A 17,955-nucleotide genomic window follows, 5' to 3' on the forward strand; every position below is an offset into this window, starting at 1 on the left:
AGTTATTATAAGACAACAGCAATGTTTTTAAAGTAATCATTCATTGTTAACACAGAAAGCTCTGCCAATCAGAGTATCTGGTCAGCATGAGATAGGCCCATGAGTTAGTGACTCACGACTTCAATGTAATTCCATCTCGAACAGGGAGACATTGTGTCAAGTTCCTTAAGGAACATAGCTTCGAAAGGAGCCCTAGTGGTGCAAAAATTAAGTGCTCAGCTGCTAACCTAAAGGTTGGCAGTTGGAACCCACCCAGTGGCTCCATGGGAGCAAGACCTGGCAATCTGCTTCCTAAAAGATTACAACCAAGAACTCTCTACAGAGCAGTTCTACTCTGCACATGTGGGGTCATCATCATGAGTCAGAATGGACTCGAAGGCAACTTTTTTTTTTTTAAATATATAGTTTGGGTGACATCCATGATTCCCTTGGATTTTTTTAAATATTAAAAAATATATTAAATGAAAAATAGTCTGATATTAACGTTGAAGACCTTGAACTGAAAAACCAAACCCGTTGCCATTGAGTCAGTTCTGACCCATAGTGACCCTAAAGGACAGAGTAGAAGTTTGGGAAAATATGCCCTGGCCTATTCTGACCTCTCAACTTTTCTGTCTCTCTCTCTCCTGTGACCTTATCAATTCTCCAGAAGTCGTTCTGGCCTCCAATTTTCAAGATGCTAAATTGAATTTACCAGAAGATTATAATATTCCTTACATGGTCTACCTGCAGTCCAGCCCTGAGCCCTGTGTGGGGTCTCTCATTCACCCTGAATGGGTGCTGACAGCAGCTCACTGCCCCTCACCGTAAGTACCTCTTTGTTCTGGGACCTGGTTGGGGCCTGCTCAAACAAAAGTAGTTCTGGTGAGGCATCCCAGCAGGCTTTTTTTTTTTTAAATAATAACGTTTTATAGTGTCTTTGGTGAAGGTTTACGCAGCAGTTTAGGTTCCCATTCAATAATTTCTACACAAATTGTTCAGTGACATTGGCTACATTCTTCACAATGAGTGAGCATTCTCATTATTTCCATTCTAGTTGTTCCATTTTCCCAGCAGGTTTTTAATGACATCCCAAGGGAATTAGAAGTTCCAGGAAGAAAGAGGATCTTCTTCCTGGTGGGGGAGATGATGCACATTTGGGGGTTTGAGAGGAGATCACAAGGCAAATGTCAGGAGAATCTCTCTCACAGAGAGTAAATCCCATTCATTCATTCAACAAACATTTATTGAACATTCACTATATGCCCGGAACTGGGGCTGTTTAAAGCACTGAGAAAACGATGAGGGAATGAGACAGAAGGAATTTTTTATCATGGAGTTTACATTCAAGTAGAGGAAATAAGCCAAAACAAATGAACGACAAAAAAATGAAAAGGATTGTGAGCTGTAAGGAAGAAGTACAGCCAGAATGCTCCTTGGAAGCAAAGATGGCTAAACTTTGTCTCACATACTTTGGACATGTTATCAGGAAGGACCAGTCCTGGAGAAGGAAATCATGCTTGGTAGAGGGTCAGCGAAAAAAAGGAAGACCCTCAATGAGATGGATTGACACAGTGGCTTCAACAATAGGTTCAAACATAGAAACAATTGTGAGGATGGCGCAAGACCAGGTGGCGTTTCGTTCTGTTGTACATAGGGTTGCTATGAGTCAGAACCAACTCAACAACACCTAACAACAGCAAGCTGTAATATTTGGGGACTAAACAAGAGATTTGCTTTAGTTGAGGTGGTTTGTTCAGGCCCTCTGAAGAGAACAGGCCAACATGGAGCAAGGCATGCAGCCCAGTGAAGGGGAATATTCCAAGCAGAGGGGACAGTATACATTGAGATCCTGAAGTAGTAAAGATATTTGAGTATCTGGCAGACTGAGTTGACAGAGTGTGATGAGTAGGAGGGGTGCTCACAGATGAGGTTGAGGAGTTCCGCAGAGCCACATCATGCAGGAAAGAGAAGGGCAAGAAAACCCCGAACAAAGCAATACATCCCTTGCAAATCTCAGTGTTTCTATTGTGTGTGAGAAAGTGTTGTGTGATTGGTACCTGTCTTAGTGTCAGAGACGCTGTAACAAAGTACCACAGACAGGATGCCTTTAAATAACAAAAATGCATTCTCTCACAGTTCTGGAGGCTAGAAGTTCTCCACCAGGGTGTCATCCGGGCCATGCTTTCTCTGTCTGCTCCAGGGGAAGAGGCTTCCTAGCCTCTCCTGGCTCGTGGTAGCCCCAGGTGTTTGTTGACTGCAGCTGCAGCATGACTACAGTTTATATCCCTGTCATCACATGGTCCTCCTCCCTCTTTGGCTGTCTCTCTGTGTCTCTTCTTCTCTTTTATAAGGACACCACTCAGACGGGAGTAGGACCCACCCTACTCCAGAAGGACCCCATGTTAACTGATAACATCTTCAAAGACCCTGTTTTCAAACAAGGTCACATGCACAGGGTCTGGGGGTCAGGACTTCAACCTTGCTTTTTTTGGGGGGGACACAGTTTAACATCGTGTCAGGTTTTTTTTGTTTTGTTTTGTTTTGTTTTGTTTTAATGCATTGCCTCTAATACAACAATCTTGTGAATTATTGTTATTTTTATTACTTAACAGACAGGGGCCGATCACTTGGCTTCTCAGGTCTGAGAGATACAATTAAGATGACTGGAGAGGATGACCTCTCACATTTCTTGTAGTTCTGACATTGTGTGACCCTGTCCCTTCCCATCCCCCTGCCTTCTTCCTCCCAAAGCAATAAAATCCGACTAGGAGTCTACCAACCCAGCATCCCGACTAAGAAAGAGCAGAGACGGGACCGCTTGGTGACTATGCACCACCCTGACTTCCATGCGCAATCTCTGAACCACGACCTGATGCTGATCAAACTGTCCAAGGCCGCCGCCATCAACAGCCGTGTGGGGACCATAGCAATAGCCTTTGAGCCCATGTCTTTCAATGAGTCCTGCTTCATCCCCACCTGGACCTGGAACGACTACAAAAACCGTAAGTGCTAACTTTGCAGGCTTAGTCCTGAGGGGCTGGAGCCAGGGAACATGCAGAGGGACAACCTTGAAGGAAACAGCTGCTAGAGCTGATGTTCTTGACCCTAGAGTAATTACTGCCCAGGTTGGAACAAAGAGATACAATCCAAAGAAACTGAAATAGCGCAGTCCTGTGACTCAAAACCATTGCCCTCAAGTCGATTCTGACTCCTAGCAACCCTGTAGGACAGAGTAGAACTGCCCCATACGGTTTCCTAGGCTATAAATCTTTACAGAAGCAGACTGCCACAACAACTTTCTCACAAGTAGCTGCTGGTGGGTTCAAACCACCAACCTTTCAGTTAGCAGCCAAGCATTTAACCACTGTGCCACCAGGGCTCCTTAGTCTTGTGACACCAAAAAAAAAGAAAAGGAGCAGGCAGTGGTTGCTATATCTTGAGAACATCCAAGACAAGAGTGTAGAGCTGTGTTGACTGTTCTCAGAGATTGCAGTAGGTGGGAAATAGGGCTGGTCCGAAGGCACATGTGGCAAGGAGGGTGACTGCTCATTTGTCTTCTCTCCCACAGTCAGTGACCCTGATGTCCTGACATGGATCCACCAGCACTCTCTGCCCTTCAGGAAGTGCCAGGAGACACTCCTCCAGAGAAACAAGGGGAAATTCATGTGCGTGGGACAGCCTCTGAAGGTCTCCTCAAAGGTCAAGGTACTCTCCTTCCTGCACACAAGACCACAGAACGAGGAGGAGGGGGCTCACGGGAAATCAAGTGACACTTAGTTCTCTAGAGCTACTGTAATAGAAATACCACAAGGGGGTGGCTTTAACAAACAGACATTTATTTTTTCACAGTTTAGGAGGCTAGAAGTCTGAATTCAGGGTGCCGGCTCTAGGGGGAGGCTTTCTCTCTCTGCCAGCTCTATGGAACAGTCTTTGTCTCTTTTCAGCTTCTATTCCTTGGCTCGTTGGTGATCGTCATGTGGCCTGGCATCTGTCTTCCCCCATCTCTGCTTGCTTCTCATGCCTAATCTGCTCCTTTTATATCCCAAAGGTGATTGGCTTAAGACACACCCTACACTAATAATGGCCTCATTAACAACAAACAACCCTATTCTCAAGTGGGATTACATCCACAGAAACAAGGGTTAAGGTTTACACCAAATATTTTTGGGGATACCATTTAATCCATAACAACACTCATCCAAGAGTGAGCAGCTGGTGATTAATGCTGCCTTTCAGAGTGGGAGAGACCTGGCAGAATACCTGTCCTTCCTCCTCCTACTGTCATTCAGGTTGGGTCTAGTCCTTCCTCCTCCTGCTCGCACTCAGATAGGGTCGGCTTGAATTGGTAGAGAGGAGACGTGAAGAGGGGTTGTCACCTCTCAAGAAGAAAGATTATGTCCCTTAGCTGCCTCTGCTACAGTATCAAGCCACTTGGATCCACTCATGTTCCATGACTACAGGCCCCCTGAACTCTTGTCTCTTCTCTCTGGCAGGAAGTTTCAGCTGCTCCGGCCATCTGCAGTGGGCGACTGCATGGAATCTTGTCCTGGGCCAAGGGCAGCGTCACCCTGGGAAGTGAAGCTTTCTTCACGGAAGTTCATCACTATGCAAGATGGATCATGAATATCATTAATACCCACTGAGGCCCCTCTTCCCTCCATTCCCTGGGTGACGCCTCCTCGCGAGATTATGTGGGGCCCACCACCTCTTCATCTTTCTTGTTCTTGAACAGAATCCAAATAGAAAACACTCAATAAAAAAAAGCCACTAAGAGTGCATGCCATGACTCCCACTCTCTTTGTCATGGGAACTGCAAGAATGATGAGGGATCTAACAATACTCCCACTTCGTTAAGACATCACCCCACCACCAGCTCTTTTGTAGGCACTGCATATGCTGGGGACACACAAGTGAGTAAGACGTGGCCTTTGCCATCAGTTAGCCAATTACAGCACCTCGTGATAATTGCTATAATGGAGATGAGCACTAAGTGACACGAGAACATTGGAAAAACTGTGCTGGGTGGGAGAGTCAGCGATGGGGCCACAAAGGCAGACAAATGAAGGGAGGACATTGTAAACCTGAGGATGCAGCTTCAGAGAAGGCAGAGGAACACTCAAAAGTGTGGCATGCTCTGGAAAATACATGTAATTAAGTAATACTGTAGGATAAAAAATAAATTGTCTGCAGAGGACGACAGAGATTGTGGTTAAAGATGATTCTATACAGGTAGGCAAGGGTTAGCTCCTGAAGGGTCTGCTCTGCTTGATTAAGAAATGTAGATGTTATCTTGTGAGCACTGAGGGGGTCATTAATGCCTCTATGACATCATCAGATTTCTATCATCTGATTTCTGGATTAAGAGATAATACTAAAGAGATAGAAAAGGAATCCCTGAGTGGTGCAAAAGGTTAACACACTTAACTGCTATTCAAAAAGTTGGAGGTTTGAGTCCACCTAGAGATGCCTTGGAAGAAAAGCCTAGTGATCTACTTCTGAAAACCCACCATTGAAAACCCTATGGAGCACAGTTCTACTCTGACATACATGGGTCGCCGTGAGTCAGAATTAGCTCACACAGCAACTGGTTGGTTTTGGCTAAGGAAGTAGAATCTGCAAGATTGCGATGTATTAACTGTGAGAAGAAAAAGAAACTGGAGGAGTCTGAGTTAACTCCTAGGTCTCTGATTTGGGCACTTGGTTATGATGGTTTTCAGTGACAACACAAGGACCAATGCCTCCTTGTAAGAATGGGAGTGTGGCCGGGAAGGAGGCAACACGGGGCAGGTTGTGTTTGGGGACCTTGGGGACATGGAGGAGGTCATTTCTATCAGGTAGCTGGAGACAAAGACCTGGAGCTATGATGATGACCGGGCACCACCAGACAACTGGGAGTCCTAGTGGACACTTTCCCTCCCTCACTAAAGTAAACAGTGGGGCTGCGCTAGGTCTGAGACCCAAGGCTTATTCTGACACATAAACCAAAATTATCTCTGCTCTCATATTAGTTCAGTGTTAGGCTACTAACTGACACATTGGCAGTTCAAGTCCACCCTGAGGCACCTTGGAAGAAAAGCCTATCGATCTGCTTCCAAAAGATGACAGCTATTGACACCCTATGGAACAGTTCTACTCTGACACACACAGGGTCGCCATGAGTCGAAATAGACTTGATGACAATGGGTTTGGGATTTTTTTCTTTTTCCTGTAGTCTTTGGTCCCATCCAAACTGTAAGCACCTCTGTTTGCCTGTCTTCTCTGGCAGCCACGTCTCCCTTTCTCTCTCTGCTTCTATCTTTTACTCACCTGCCCAGTGCTCCTGGTCTTGCCAACTCAATCCCCTCTAAGCCCTGTTCATTGATTGAATCCTGTACATATCTACCTACACTCTCTCCCTCCTCATGGAGACCTCTGTCCAGGACCCTGCCTCACCTGAGCCTCAGCTCCTCCTGGAGGCCAGTGCATTTCCTGCACTCTTTCAGGTGGAGGCCTTCCTACTTCCCGGACAGCATGGGCATAAGGGCGGATGGAGGGGTGAGGCTTCAGGGCAGCGCTGTCTACTATTCAGTGTCACTCCCAAGCTAGGATCCTGCCACTCTCAAGGGAAAACCCTCATCTGACATGCTGACTGCCACCCAAAGCCTGGGATCTCTGATTCCCACCTTCTTTTTCTTTTCATCGCACCTGTCTTGAAAACTAAAACCCTGAACCAACCCTACGACTCATCTTCCCTGATTCCCTCTATACCCAGCTGTGAGTGCAGCTGGAGAAAGACCACATATTGGTGACGGTACAATTCATTATTGGTCTCAGTTAAGCCATCAGCCCAGCGAGGCAGGTCGTTCCTGGCCCACACGGCTCCCTCATGTACAACCTCATCCTCCTTCAGCGCATGGCTTCCCCTCCCCTTTCACGGAGAAAATAGAGATGGACAGGCTCTGAGTCAGTCATTTTCTTCTGCCTCTTCTACCTTCAAATGATCCACATTTTCACCTGCTTTCTCTCCTGTCCTCTAGGCTCAAAGGAAGCTCTCCCTTCTGCTCATGGCTAATCCCTGCCACGTGCACGTAATCTCACCTAACACCAGGATCTTGTGTGAACAACTGGTCCTTCCATCTCCTATATTTTAAGCATCTCCTTCTCTTTTCTGGATCCCTGGTGGTGCAGTAGTTAAAAGCTTGGCTACTAACCAAAACTTTTGCAGTTTGAATCCACCAGCCACTCCTTGGAAACCCTATGGGGCAGTTCTACTCTGTCCTATAGAGTCACTATGAGTTGGAATCAACTTGCAGGCAACAAATTAATGGGTTCTCTATTCCACCTTTCTCTCAGCCTACAAACATTCTCAGGTAACACATCTGTTATGGATTCAGTTGTATTCCCTAAAAAGATATGCTGAAATTCTAACCGCTGGTACCTGTGAATGTGACCTTTTCTTGGAAATTGTTTTGTTTTTTTGAAGTGGTCAGTTAAGTTAATGAAGTCATGTCAGAGTAGGGTGGGTCCTGATCCCTTCTGAGTGTCTCTTATAAAAGTGGAAACAGACATGGAGACGCACACAGGAGGAGACACCATGTGACGACAGAGGCAGATGCATCTATAAGCAGCAAAGTAACACTAAGGATTGCTGAAGCCAGCAGAAACTAGGAGAGAGGCCCACAGATGGGATAGAGATGGCTGAGACCCTAACTTGGACAGTCAGTCTCCAGAATGGTGAGAAAATAAATTTCTGCACTTTAAAGTCATCCACTTTGTGGTACTTTGTTACCACAGCCCTAGGGGACTAAGACAATGTCTTTGCCAATGCTCTCCCTCCCCTTGAATCTTTTTTTTTTTTTCCCCTCTTCTTTCTGTGACAAGCTTCCTCTCTTCCCCTAAGATCCAGGTCAAGTATAACTTCTGGGCACCCCTTTCTTATACACCATGCAGGCTGAAGAGATGTCCTTAACACACTGGCTGGCTGGCTGGCTTCATGTCAGGCAGAGGGAGAAAGGTCAGCCCAAAGGACTGGGTGGTGTGTCCAGTGGAGGTAAGTGTCAATGTCACACAAATGGGGACTAGCATCACACAGACGGGAGGGGTCAGCACCCCACATGTGGTCCAGCGAGGGACCTGCCTTCAGATTTGACAAAGGGGAGGCCAGAGAGGAGGCAACTGTGGAAGCACTATGAGCATCAACTCTTCCCAGGTTAGGTACTTTCTTCCCTGATGAAGGCAGGCAAAGCTCTGAATTCCAGAACAATTCTTTCCAGGTCAGACCAAGTCATCTCACCTCTGCTCTGGCCCCTCGGACACCTGGTACCATCCCTGCTCACCTGATGAATTTGTCTTCTGGAACTGTGTCCTTCCACTGAGAGGATTCACAGGATACGTCCTCTTGATCCCAGGACCACTTCTTCCTCTATCTTGTATACCACATCCCCTCCCTCCTGCTTCCAGAGATCTGAGCTTAACTTTATCCCTTGAAAAGCTTTGGACACCATGATGAAGTTGACCCTCATCTGGGCTGTCTTGAACCTACAAGGTGAGTGCCTGTGCATTCCTCTCTACCTGCCAAGGAGAAATCCTTGGGGAAGTGAGAAAGATAGGTAAAAATGGGACAAAGTTCCAGACTTTAGGTGCAGGATTGGCTCTCCACCCCTCATCACCACCATCCCATCAGGTTTCCTTCTGCCACCTGGCCCAGGGCCATCCATCTAGAGCAGGACGGATGCTGGGCGAGAGCATGAGCAGTAGAGGCAGGAATTGGCAGCAGTATTTCAAAGGCATGGCATCCCAGGCATGGCTCCAGGATCTCAGGCAGAAACCCTGGGGTCATCCATAAATCTCTTTCACACCCCACATTCAACCTATTTGGAAAATCTTGTTGGCGCTATCTTGTAAACATGTCCCAAAACCAACCACTCCTCACCATTCCCATTGCTTACCCATTACTGCTGAGTCAATTCTAACTCACAGCAACCCTTCAGGACAGAGTAGAGCTGCCCAATAGAGTTTCCAAAGCTGTAATCTTTACGGAAGCCAATGGTGAGTTGGAATCTCCGACCTTTCAGTTAGCAGCTGAGTGCTTAACCACTGCACCACCAGGGCTCTTTCCCCATTGCTTACTAGGTTCTAAGACACCATCTCTTGTCTGGATTATCAGATTATTTTCCTAACAGACCTCTCTACTTCTACAGTCTACACCCTACACTTCTCTGTAAGGAAATTCTCATCACTCCTTTACACAAGACCCTGAGGGTTCCCCCATTCCACTCAGAGGAAAAGTCCAAGACAACACACACATGCACACACATACATATGCATGCACCTGCCTACACACTCACATGCACATGCACACTCAAATACACACACACACACATCTGGTACTGCCTTTCTCTCTTTTCCTGCCCTATTTTTTCCCCATCACACTTATCACCTTCTAACGTGTATAATTTACTTACGTACTGTGTTTATTATTATTAAATGCTTGCACTCATTAGAATGTACCAGAGCAGGAGCCATTCCTTGTTTTGTTCACTGTTACATTCCAAACACCTAGAACAGAGCCTGGCACATACTAGGTGCTCAATATTTGTTCGTGGAATGATTGATGATTTTTCCCGCTCTCAGACTCTGCTATTTGGTCTCTTCTTTTAATGACACTTACCTTATTTTGCCTCCCATTTGGTTATTATGGGTGTAGTGTCATATATTCTAGATGTATCACTTTTTGCTTCAGTGGCCAGAAAGCCTGGTGGTCACGTGGCCAGCCCTAGTGTCCAAAAGCACATGTGCCGCTCTTATTAGATGGTCTCTTTCTGTCCCACTCTCTCATCCTAAAGTCTCAAAGTCCATAGCAGGTAATTTGGTGGATTAAGTTAAGTATAAACATGATCCTTACCCTCTAAAAGTTTTTACAAGAGAGACTAGACAAAACTGAAAGAGAAATGGCAATATGAGGCAGACTGTGTTTAGGAGCCAATGGATTGTTACGGATGGTAGTGGTAGTAGTAGAGAGGGTAGGAGAGAAATCATTGCTGTGTTATTGTGGTCAGAGATGGTACACAAGGCACAGAACTGGGCTGACCCTGGAAGGATGAGGAGATTTTCACTGGAGGTCAGAGGAGAAAGGGAGCAGAGTGAAGACATTCATGAAAGATAATTATCATGATGAAACACATCCGCATTTTTTTTTGTTATTTCCTTTTTTAAACACCTAAGATATGATACTTATATTTTCCAGTTATTTTCATCTGATTAAAAAGTAATACACAGCAGATTAATGTAATGGCTGTCAATAAGTTGTACACCTGTAAAAAGTTGAGTTGGCAAAAGTCGTATGCTAGATATATTTATAACAATGACAAGAAAAAAAATAGCTGCTGAGGCTGCTTATGTACAACCAAAAACCTCATGGGATTTGACTCCTTGGTTTTGAGGTTTAGGGTCATGGTTTCATGGGATATCCCAGTTAACTGGCCTAATAACATGTTTAGTGTTTCTGTTCTACTTCCTAGTTCGTTGCATAGTGACTGGGATCTTAAGAGCTTGCAAGTGGCCATCCAAGGCACAACAACTGGTCTCTATTCATCTGGAGCAACCAAGGAAGGAGAGTCAGGAATAGGAGGAGGATATGAAATGTGTGGCTAATTTCCTCTCTGAACAACTGCCACCTTTGCCATGAGAATAGAACTGCATGGTGTCCAGCTACCATTACTGAACATTTTGATCAAGGATTCTATAGCAGAGTCTTGATCAAAAGGGGGGGAAATGTAGAACATAATTACAAATTATTATGGACTCCAGACTTTCTGGAGCCATGGAGGCTGGATGAATCCCTAAAACTATTGCCTTGAGATAATCTTTATACCTTAAATCAAAAATATCCCCTGAAGTATTCTGGTTTAGCTTAAGTAGTAAAGAATGTCTGCCTTGAGAATTATACTCTTTTAAGAACTATCTATATGGGATCAAATTGACAACAGCAACTCAAACTATTAGGTAGGAATCTTAGGGGGCAGTGAGCTTATATTAATGGGAGAGGAACAACTCAGAAAAGGAGGATGAGAATGCTTGCACAACTTGAAGAATGTAATCAATGTCACTGAACTGTACATGTAGAAACTGTTGAATTGGTGTATGTTTTGCTGTATATATTCTCAACAACAACAACAAAATAAATAAACTTTTTGAAGAATAAAAAATAAGTTAAAAAATACTAATACACACTCGCTGTAGAAAATTTAAGACAAAATTAGAAAAGGAAACTCACTGGAGTCTTGTGTCAGATGACATAAGGTCTACTCATAATTCTCATCTTAATTCTTGTGTTTCTCAGTTTCAATTTCTTTATGTATAAAATGAAGATAAGACCCATATTGTCTACCTCACAAGAGTGTTGGGAGAAATGGATACTATTTATCAAAGCATTCCAATGAGCTAATTTAATGCAGTGCTCACCGAATTGCGGAAGGTATTTAAGAAACTTGGGATTTAAATTTGAAAAAAATATGTATTGATAATTTAAAAGGAAAATATATTTTATCTTTTGAAACAGATGGGCTTCTATCATTTTTCTTCATATTTTAGAGCAAATTAAGCCAGTTTATTATTTAGTTTGCAGATAAAGGTGCTGGAGAGAAGGGTAGGGGGAACATGGAGACTTAAGATAAAAAACACTGAGCTTTTTCAAAGCATTTAGTTTTTCGTTTGGTTTCCCCAGTGATTCCTGAAAAATCTCACATTTTCCTGTGTCTGCCTCTTTTCCCAGTTGCTTTGGCTTTCAATCCAGATTACCAAAATGATCTCATCCCTCCTCCTTACTTGGTCTACCTGAAATCGAATTACCTGCCCTGTACTGGAGCCCTGGTTCACCCACTCTGGGTCATCACATCAGCTCACTGCAACCTACCGTGAGTGACAGGCCCCCACAGCCACTCTACTCTTGGGGTTCTCAGTTTGGGCACAAACCTTACCTGGGACCTCCTCCCAGTAGAACGGGTTTAGGGAGGCCTTTTGGGGAGGGTCAGTGATAGAGATACAAATCCACAGGAAGGAGCTGAGAAAGGCCCATAAGGAGGGGTAAATCATCTTGACAAGTCCTTTCATGAACATCCACGTTGTTCCAGGAAGCTTACGGTGGTCTTGGGGGCTACCAACCCAGGAGACCCCAGTGAAAAACATCTGCAAGTAGTTGGCTATGAGAAGATGATCCACCACCCATACTTCACAGTCACCTCCATTGAATATGACCTCATGTTAATCAAGCTGAGAAGGAAGATTCATCTCAATGACTATGTGCAGCTGGTCAATCTGCCCCACCGGGATGTCCCTGAAAACACCTTGTGCACTGTCTCTACCTGGGCCTACAACCTATGTAATATCTGTGAGTGCCATCCAGACGGAGCCTTGTTTTCCTCTCATAAGTGGACGTGCTTGTATGCCTTCTCCTGTCAGCTTGCACAGCTCTCCTCTACTTTATTCATCCTTCTCATCTCCTGCCCCTTTCCCTGACCCTCACTGAGAGAGTCCTCCAGGCTTTCCCCACTACCTCCATCACCCTTGCTTCCATACACAGTAGACATGGTGTTCGTGGAAAGAGTATGTTTGGATTCTAGCCCAATTCATTGTGTCCCAGCAGGTCCCTTTACGTTTGGAGCTAGCTCTAAAATTGGATGCAATGCTAAACCAGATATGTCCAAACTATGCTAGGCGATAAAGCAACACGAGGTCTTGAAGTACCATGAACTAAATGTTAGTGGATTAAACATAAGATAAACACAAACATAATAATGTGCTAACTCCTCAGATTTTCCTTATACAAGATTGTAATAGAGTTAAATCATTGAAAATTTAAGGAAAGTATTTCTGAAAGAGACACTTTTAATTGATACGTTCAGAACATTCATTCCTTTCTTCAGAAAACTGACCAAAGACTGCCATACTTTTAAATCAGTGGAAGTCTTCTATATATAATTTGAAGCTACTGATCTAGATGGTCTTCTACCTAAGATTTCTTCTAGCTGTCATGTTTCAGATTCCATGAAAAAAAAACCTTGAACAAGTTAAGACAGCTTTCTGTTTTCTTTCTGAGTTTTGTATGTCTGCCTGCTAACCCATCCCAAAATCTTCATGCAAAGGCTAATCAAATATTCATAGCTATTAATAGAGATAGTGGTAAGTACTGAGGAAGGAAGGTGGATTAGCTTTAAGCAAAATAGAACCATGACATAGTCCCTTATGAAGAATTATTAGTATGGCTTTCTTCATGAGTAAGTCATTCGAGTATATTTAATCTGCATCATGTAGTAGATCCCACTGTATGGAAAGAGAGCTCATTTTAAACAAGTGTCTCAGATCACATTCATCCATCCACATTTACTTTCTGCTTATGGAAGCCAAAAAGCTGTACCTGGTCCTCAGGATGCCACAGTTACACAGACCCTTTTTAATGCTCTTTAGTAAATGCCCTAAGATCTTAGGGCACATTTGCTTGAGTACATCAAGAAGTAGAAGTTCGTTGTCCTTTAAGGGTCAATTTTATTTTTTGAAATAGCCAAATGTCCCTCTGGTAAACAGGATGTTGGATTAATCTGGATGATCTGCTTTGGGGAAAAAAAAATATGACTAAAAAAAATAAAGCTTATTTGATCCGGCTCATGGATAGTTAAGTAAATATTTTCTAAGGAGATGTTGGCAAAACTGTTGAGTCATGAAACAACTGTCAGACTAGAAAACAAAAAAAAAAGAATCTCAAAGGTTTTGTTTTCATGAACTAATAAACACGTCTTCTTTCCAACTGAGAAAAACCAACACAGACTGCCAATACATTATTTTCAAATAAAGACATTAAAACTAAACACACCTCCCATTTGGAAAAACAAAATTTCAAAATAAAGTACTTCCTCCCAAATAAGAGTCCTGGGCAAGCACACCTACCACATGTATAAATAGGACTCTGTTCTTGTTCTTCTCATTTTGCTACAGATTTGAAAAACCTCCTTATGCACCCGCACAGCCCACAGTATTGGTGAACCATGAATTTAAAGGACCACATGGGGTCGCTTTGAGACAAAAATCAACTCAACAGCACCTAACAACAACAAAAACAGTTTAAAGGAAAGAACCTGAATTGAGAATCAGGAACTCAGTTTTAATTCTTAGTTTTATCACTTACTAGCTGTATAGTTTTAAGTAAATTGCTTTTTTTTTTTTTTTCTGAGCAAATTTTTCTTTTTCTTTTTGATCTGACAAATGAGAAGCTAGGCTAAAAAAAAATCCAAACCCGTTGCCCTCAGGTCAATTCCAACCATATCGACCCTGTAGGACAGAATAGGAGTGCCCCATAGAGTTTCCAAGGCTGTAATCTTTATGGGAGCTGACTGCCACATCTTCCTCCGGAGGAGCAGCTGGTGGGTTTGAACTGCCGACCTTTTGGTTAGCAGCCAAGCTCTTTAACTACTGCGCCACCAGGGCTCCAAAACTAGGCTACAGACAGGGCTTGGAACTGGTTTGTTCTGGTTTGAACCCCCTCCGATAATTTGCATTTCCACCCTAGATATACTGAATCCAAATCTACTGTTTAACAAGATCCCCAGGTGATTCTTAAGTATAATAAATTTTGAGAACCACTGCACTACTAGTGGTTCTCAGAACTGGTCTCAAACCAGCAGCATTAGCATTGCCTGGGAACTTGTTAAAAATGCGAAGTCTCAGCAAGGATGCGAAATGGAACAAACTGGTTCGTAGCCCTGGCTAGAGACCTCTAAATCCCTTCAAATTCTAAAAATCTTATCTCAAAGGGCACTCTTTAAATGTTTACATTTCCAATCCTTTTTAAGGCAATTTGTTTCATTTCATTGCTGAGATGTCTTCCATTTACCTGTGACTTTCATAAGGAGATAGTGTAACGAGAAGTTGTTAATTTGATGATGTCCTAGCTGCTGATTTTTCACGTGTTTGATCTCTTCTCTGCCAAGAGAAAGAGAAATAATATTGAAAAGGAAAAATGAAGGTTTGGTGTCTAGCTCTTAGGAGAACTCAAGTACTATTGGTTTGACATCCCTCCTTCCTGTAGCCAAAGACCCTAACTCCATGCAGAAGGTGAACATCACTGTGCTCCCCAAGTCGCAGTGCCAGGACGCCTACAGGACCCACCGCATCCAAGAGAGCATGCTGTGCCTGGGCATTGTGCCTGGAAGAAGGGTGCCCTGCAAGGTAGCGCACTCTGAGTGACCCAATTTTCCCATTTACTGCCTGTGTCTTTTGCCCGAAAGGTAACCTGGTATCCTTTTTCCCTACAGGAAGTCACAGCTGCCCCAGCAGTCTGCAATGGGACGCTCCAAGGAATCCTGGCTTTTGCAGATGGGTGTGTGCTGAGAGCAGATGTTGCTGTCTACACGAGAATCTTCAGCTACATGTCCTGGATCCAAAATATAATCCAAAACTACTGAGCCCCCATGGCAGCAGTTCCGGGCCATGTGACACAGCCTGGCCAGAATTAAACCTGAATGGACTCCTTAGGGGGCACCTGGCAATCCTGTCTGGCTCCTGCTGACCAGGGCCAGTGACTAAGCCCTGACTTGTATGTACCTGTGCTGGGACCGTCCCTGGCAACCCTTCTTCCCTTTAGATGAAGATGGCAAACCCAATGCTCCTTAGAGGGTCAAAGTTTATGCAGTGGGGATTGTGTTCTCTCTGACAAATTGGTCACTGAAATCGACTTATTGAAAGAAACCCAACTCCATGACCATTTTGAGAGCCCAAACCCTTGCACTGAGCTAGACAACTAGTGCTATCGGCGAGTTACACATACCCATCCGCGAAAACGAGACTGGCAAGGAGTGGCAGAAATGGAAACAGAGGTGAGGGGAAATCGCTTCAGGCTGGAGACTGGGGGAGGTGTTGCCTTAGTTTCTCCTCATCCGTGCAACCCCCAACACCAGACAGAGATTCTGGCCATTCATTTCGCAGGATTCTGGGTAGGGACTTGAGCCGCCAGAGATTAATACAAAAGGGAACTGGGGCTTATGACACAGAGGATAAACAAAGAGGGTGGTTCTAATTCATAATGGTTCGAATCCAAATGCCTCAAATCTTTGCAAGCGATTCAAATATTTTAGTGCAACCAGGTGAAGTCTATAGATGGAACAGTCACCTGTCCCCCATAAGCTTCAAATGCAAGTCAACAACAGACAGGGGTCTCAAGTCACCTGTGTTTGACTCATAATGCTGCCATGACCTACTGTGTGAGCTGGGGCCTCAGTTTCTTCATCTGTAAGATGGAGACACTGGTAGAAGCTATCTCATAGAGGTAAATGGATTTACACATGAGAAGCCCTTGGAACAGAGCTTGGCACAAACTAAGGGCTCAATAAGAGTTGACTGGTATCTTTGCGATGGTAAATTTCATGAAATTAATAGTAGCTTTTTGTCTTTCTTCAGTCTCCTATCACTTTGTCACCAACTGAGATTAAAAGCACAAGTTTTCATAACACTTCAACACTGATAAGAGACCTCATTTTTCAGAAAGTTTGGAAACCAGTGATCTGGAAAATGAGATTTCAAGACCCCGTATCTGCCATCTCTCTAACCTCAACATGTCACAGACAACCGTATGGAGATGCAGAGGGGTTAGGCGCCCCAAAGTCCCGTTTCCCGACCTGGGCTGGGCAGAGGCTGTGTTCCCCTGTGGTGTCTGCCACATCCCAGACTCTAGATACCTGACAACAGAAGTAGGCCTACCAGGTCCCACCTCCTGGAGAGCCCCCACGTCAGGTGCAGCGATGCCTGGCTTCCTGGGGGGGCTGCACCTCCCAGGTTCACCTATACCTTGGTGCACCCCCTCCCCCCAGCTGTGTCACTCCAGAGGGGAGAGGGGTGACATTCTGGGAGGTGTGGCAGAGCCACACACCCTGGATACCAGAAAAATATGTGTCAGCATAGACACGTCCTGCCCTGGAGAGTGCTGTGCATTCTGTCCGAGTCCTGTGGTGGGGAGCGTCACTCTGGGGGCTGGACTGTGAGGGAATGGGCTGGGAGAGGGAAGAGCACTCTAACTGGGGGAAAGGAGAAGAGAGAGAACAGCCCAGTGGAAGCAGGGGGCCAGGAGAAGATTCTGGGGCTGCAATCCTGGATCAGCTTGTCCATGTTGACCCTGCCTCTTCCCAGAGGGCAGCCTGCAGGACAGGAGACCCTGGCTCATCTCGGGTTACCGGCCGCCATCCTGTCTCCGCCTGCCCTCCCTCACCATAATCCCCAGGTGAGATTGGGATCAGAGTGTCTCCTGTTGTCCCCTCCTGCCCCTCAAGGTCAGGTGTCCCTGTTCCCAGGCTCTGCCTCCTCCTCCTCTCTGGGCTGGCTCCCCTTCCTGGGCCCAGATTAGCCTCTCCCTTGCAGAGGTGACATAGCTCCCTCCCTTCTTGGCCACCCCACCACACCTCATTAATACTCCATTACTACTCCAGTGTTCCCAGCAGCGGCAAAGAGCCTATGGAGGATCCAGGAGGCCGTGAGAAGGATCTGAGATACACTCGCACCCCACAGAAGTGTAAACAGACCCTCTGCTCCCACCCACCCCTGGGCCACCCCTGTGTGTAGATGGATGCTCCTGTAATTGGGGTTCTTCAGGGTGTGTGTCCTGGCTCATTTCTCAAGCCTCCTCACTGTCCATGGCAGAACAGCACATGAGGGTCAGATAAGGTGACATCTATCCTGTCCAGCTGTGACAGGAAGGAGCACTGGGGGAAAGGGGGGTCATGTTAGAGTGAGACCTTGGTCCCTTCCCAGAGAAGCACTCAGCAAATGACACCAACTCCTCCCAGGAGAAGTGTGGTGGAGATCCATGGCAGGGTATGGGCACTTTGTGGGGGTCTGTGACCAAAGGAGATAAAGGCTGGAGTGTTGGCCTGGACCAGGCTCCTGGGTCCTTCCTGTGGCTCTGCCCTGACCCCTGAGTCCTTCCTGTGGCTCTGCCCTGACCCCTGAGTCCTT

At 45.2% G+C, this 17,955-nt stretch overlaps 2 protein-coding genes across 2 annotated transcripts; both read left to right on the plus strand.

Moving 5' to 3' along the window:
- Positions 1 to 619: 619 nt before the first annotated feature.
- On the plus strand, positions 620 to 4,625 carry LOC101343798 (serine protease 58-like). Its single transcript, XM_004382375.2, has 4 exons — positions 620 to 806; positions 2,734 to 2,984; positions 3,551 to 3,687; positions 4,476 to 4,625. Exons 1-4 carry the CDS (start codon positions 718 to 720, stop codon positions 4,623 to 4,625), a joined length of 627 nt encoding a protein of 208 aa, XP_004382432.1. The 5' UTR covers positions 620 to 717.
- Positions 4,626 to 8,466: 3,841 nt separating this feature from the next.
- Positions 8,467 to 15,416, plus strand: PRSS58 (serine protease 58). The gene is made up of 5 exons (XM_004382439.1): positions 8,467 to 8,506; positions 11,735 to 11,876; positions 12,093 to 12,349; positions 15,041 to 15,180; positions 15,267 to 15,416. The coding sequence occupies exons 1-5, from the start codon at positions 8,467 to 8,469 to the stop codon at positions 15,414 to 15,416; spliced, it is 729 nt and encodes a 242-aa protein (XP_004382496.1).
- The last annotated feature ends 2,539 nt before the right edge of the window (positions 15,417 to 17,955 follow it).

This window comes from Trichechus manatus, unplaced genomic scaffold, assembly GCF_000243295.1.
Source record: "Trichechus manatus latirostris isolate Lorelei unplaced genomic scaffold, TriManLat1.0 scaffold00093, whole genome shotgun sequence".
In the NCBI taxonomy this organism is placed as follows: Eukaryota; Metazoa; Chordata; class Mammalia; order Sirenia; family Trichechidae; genus Trichechus; species Trichechus manatus.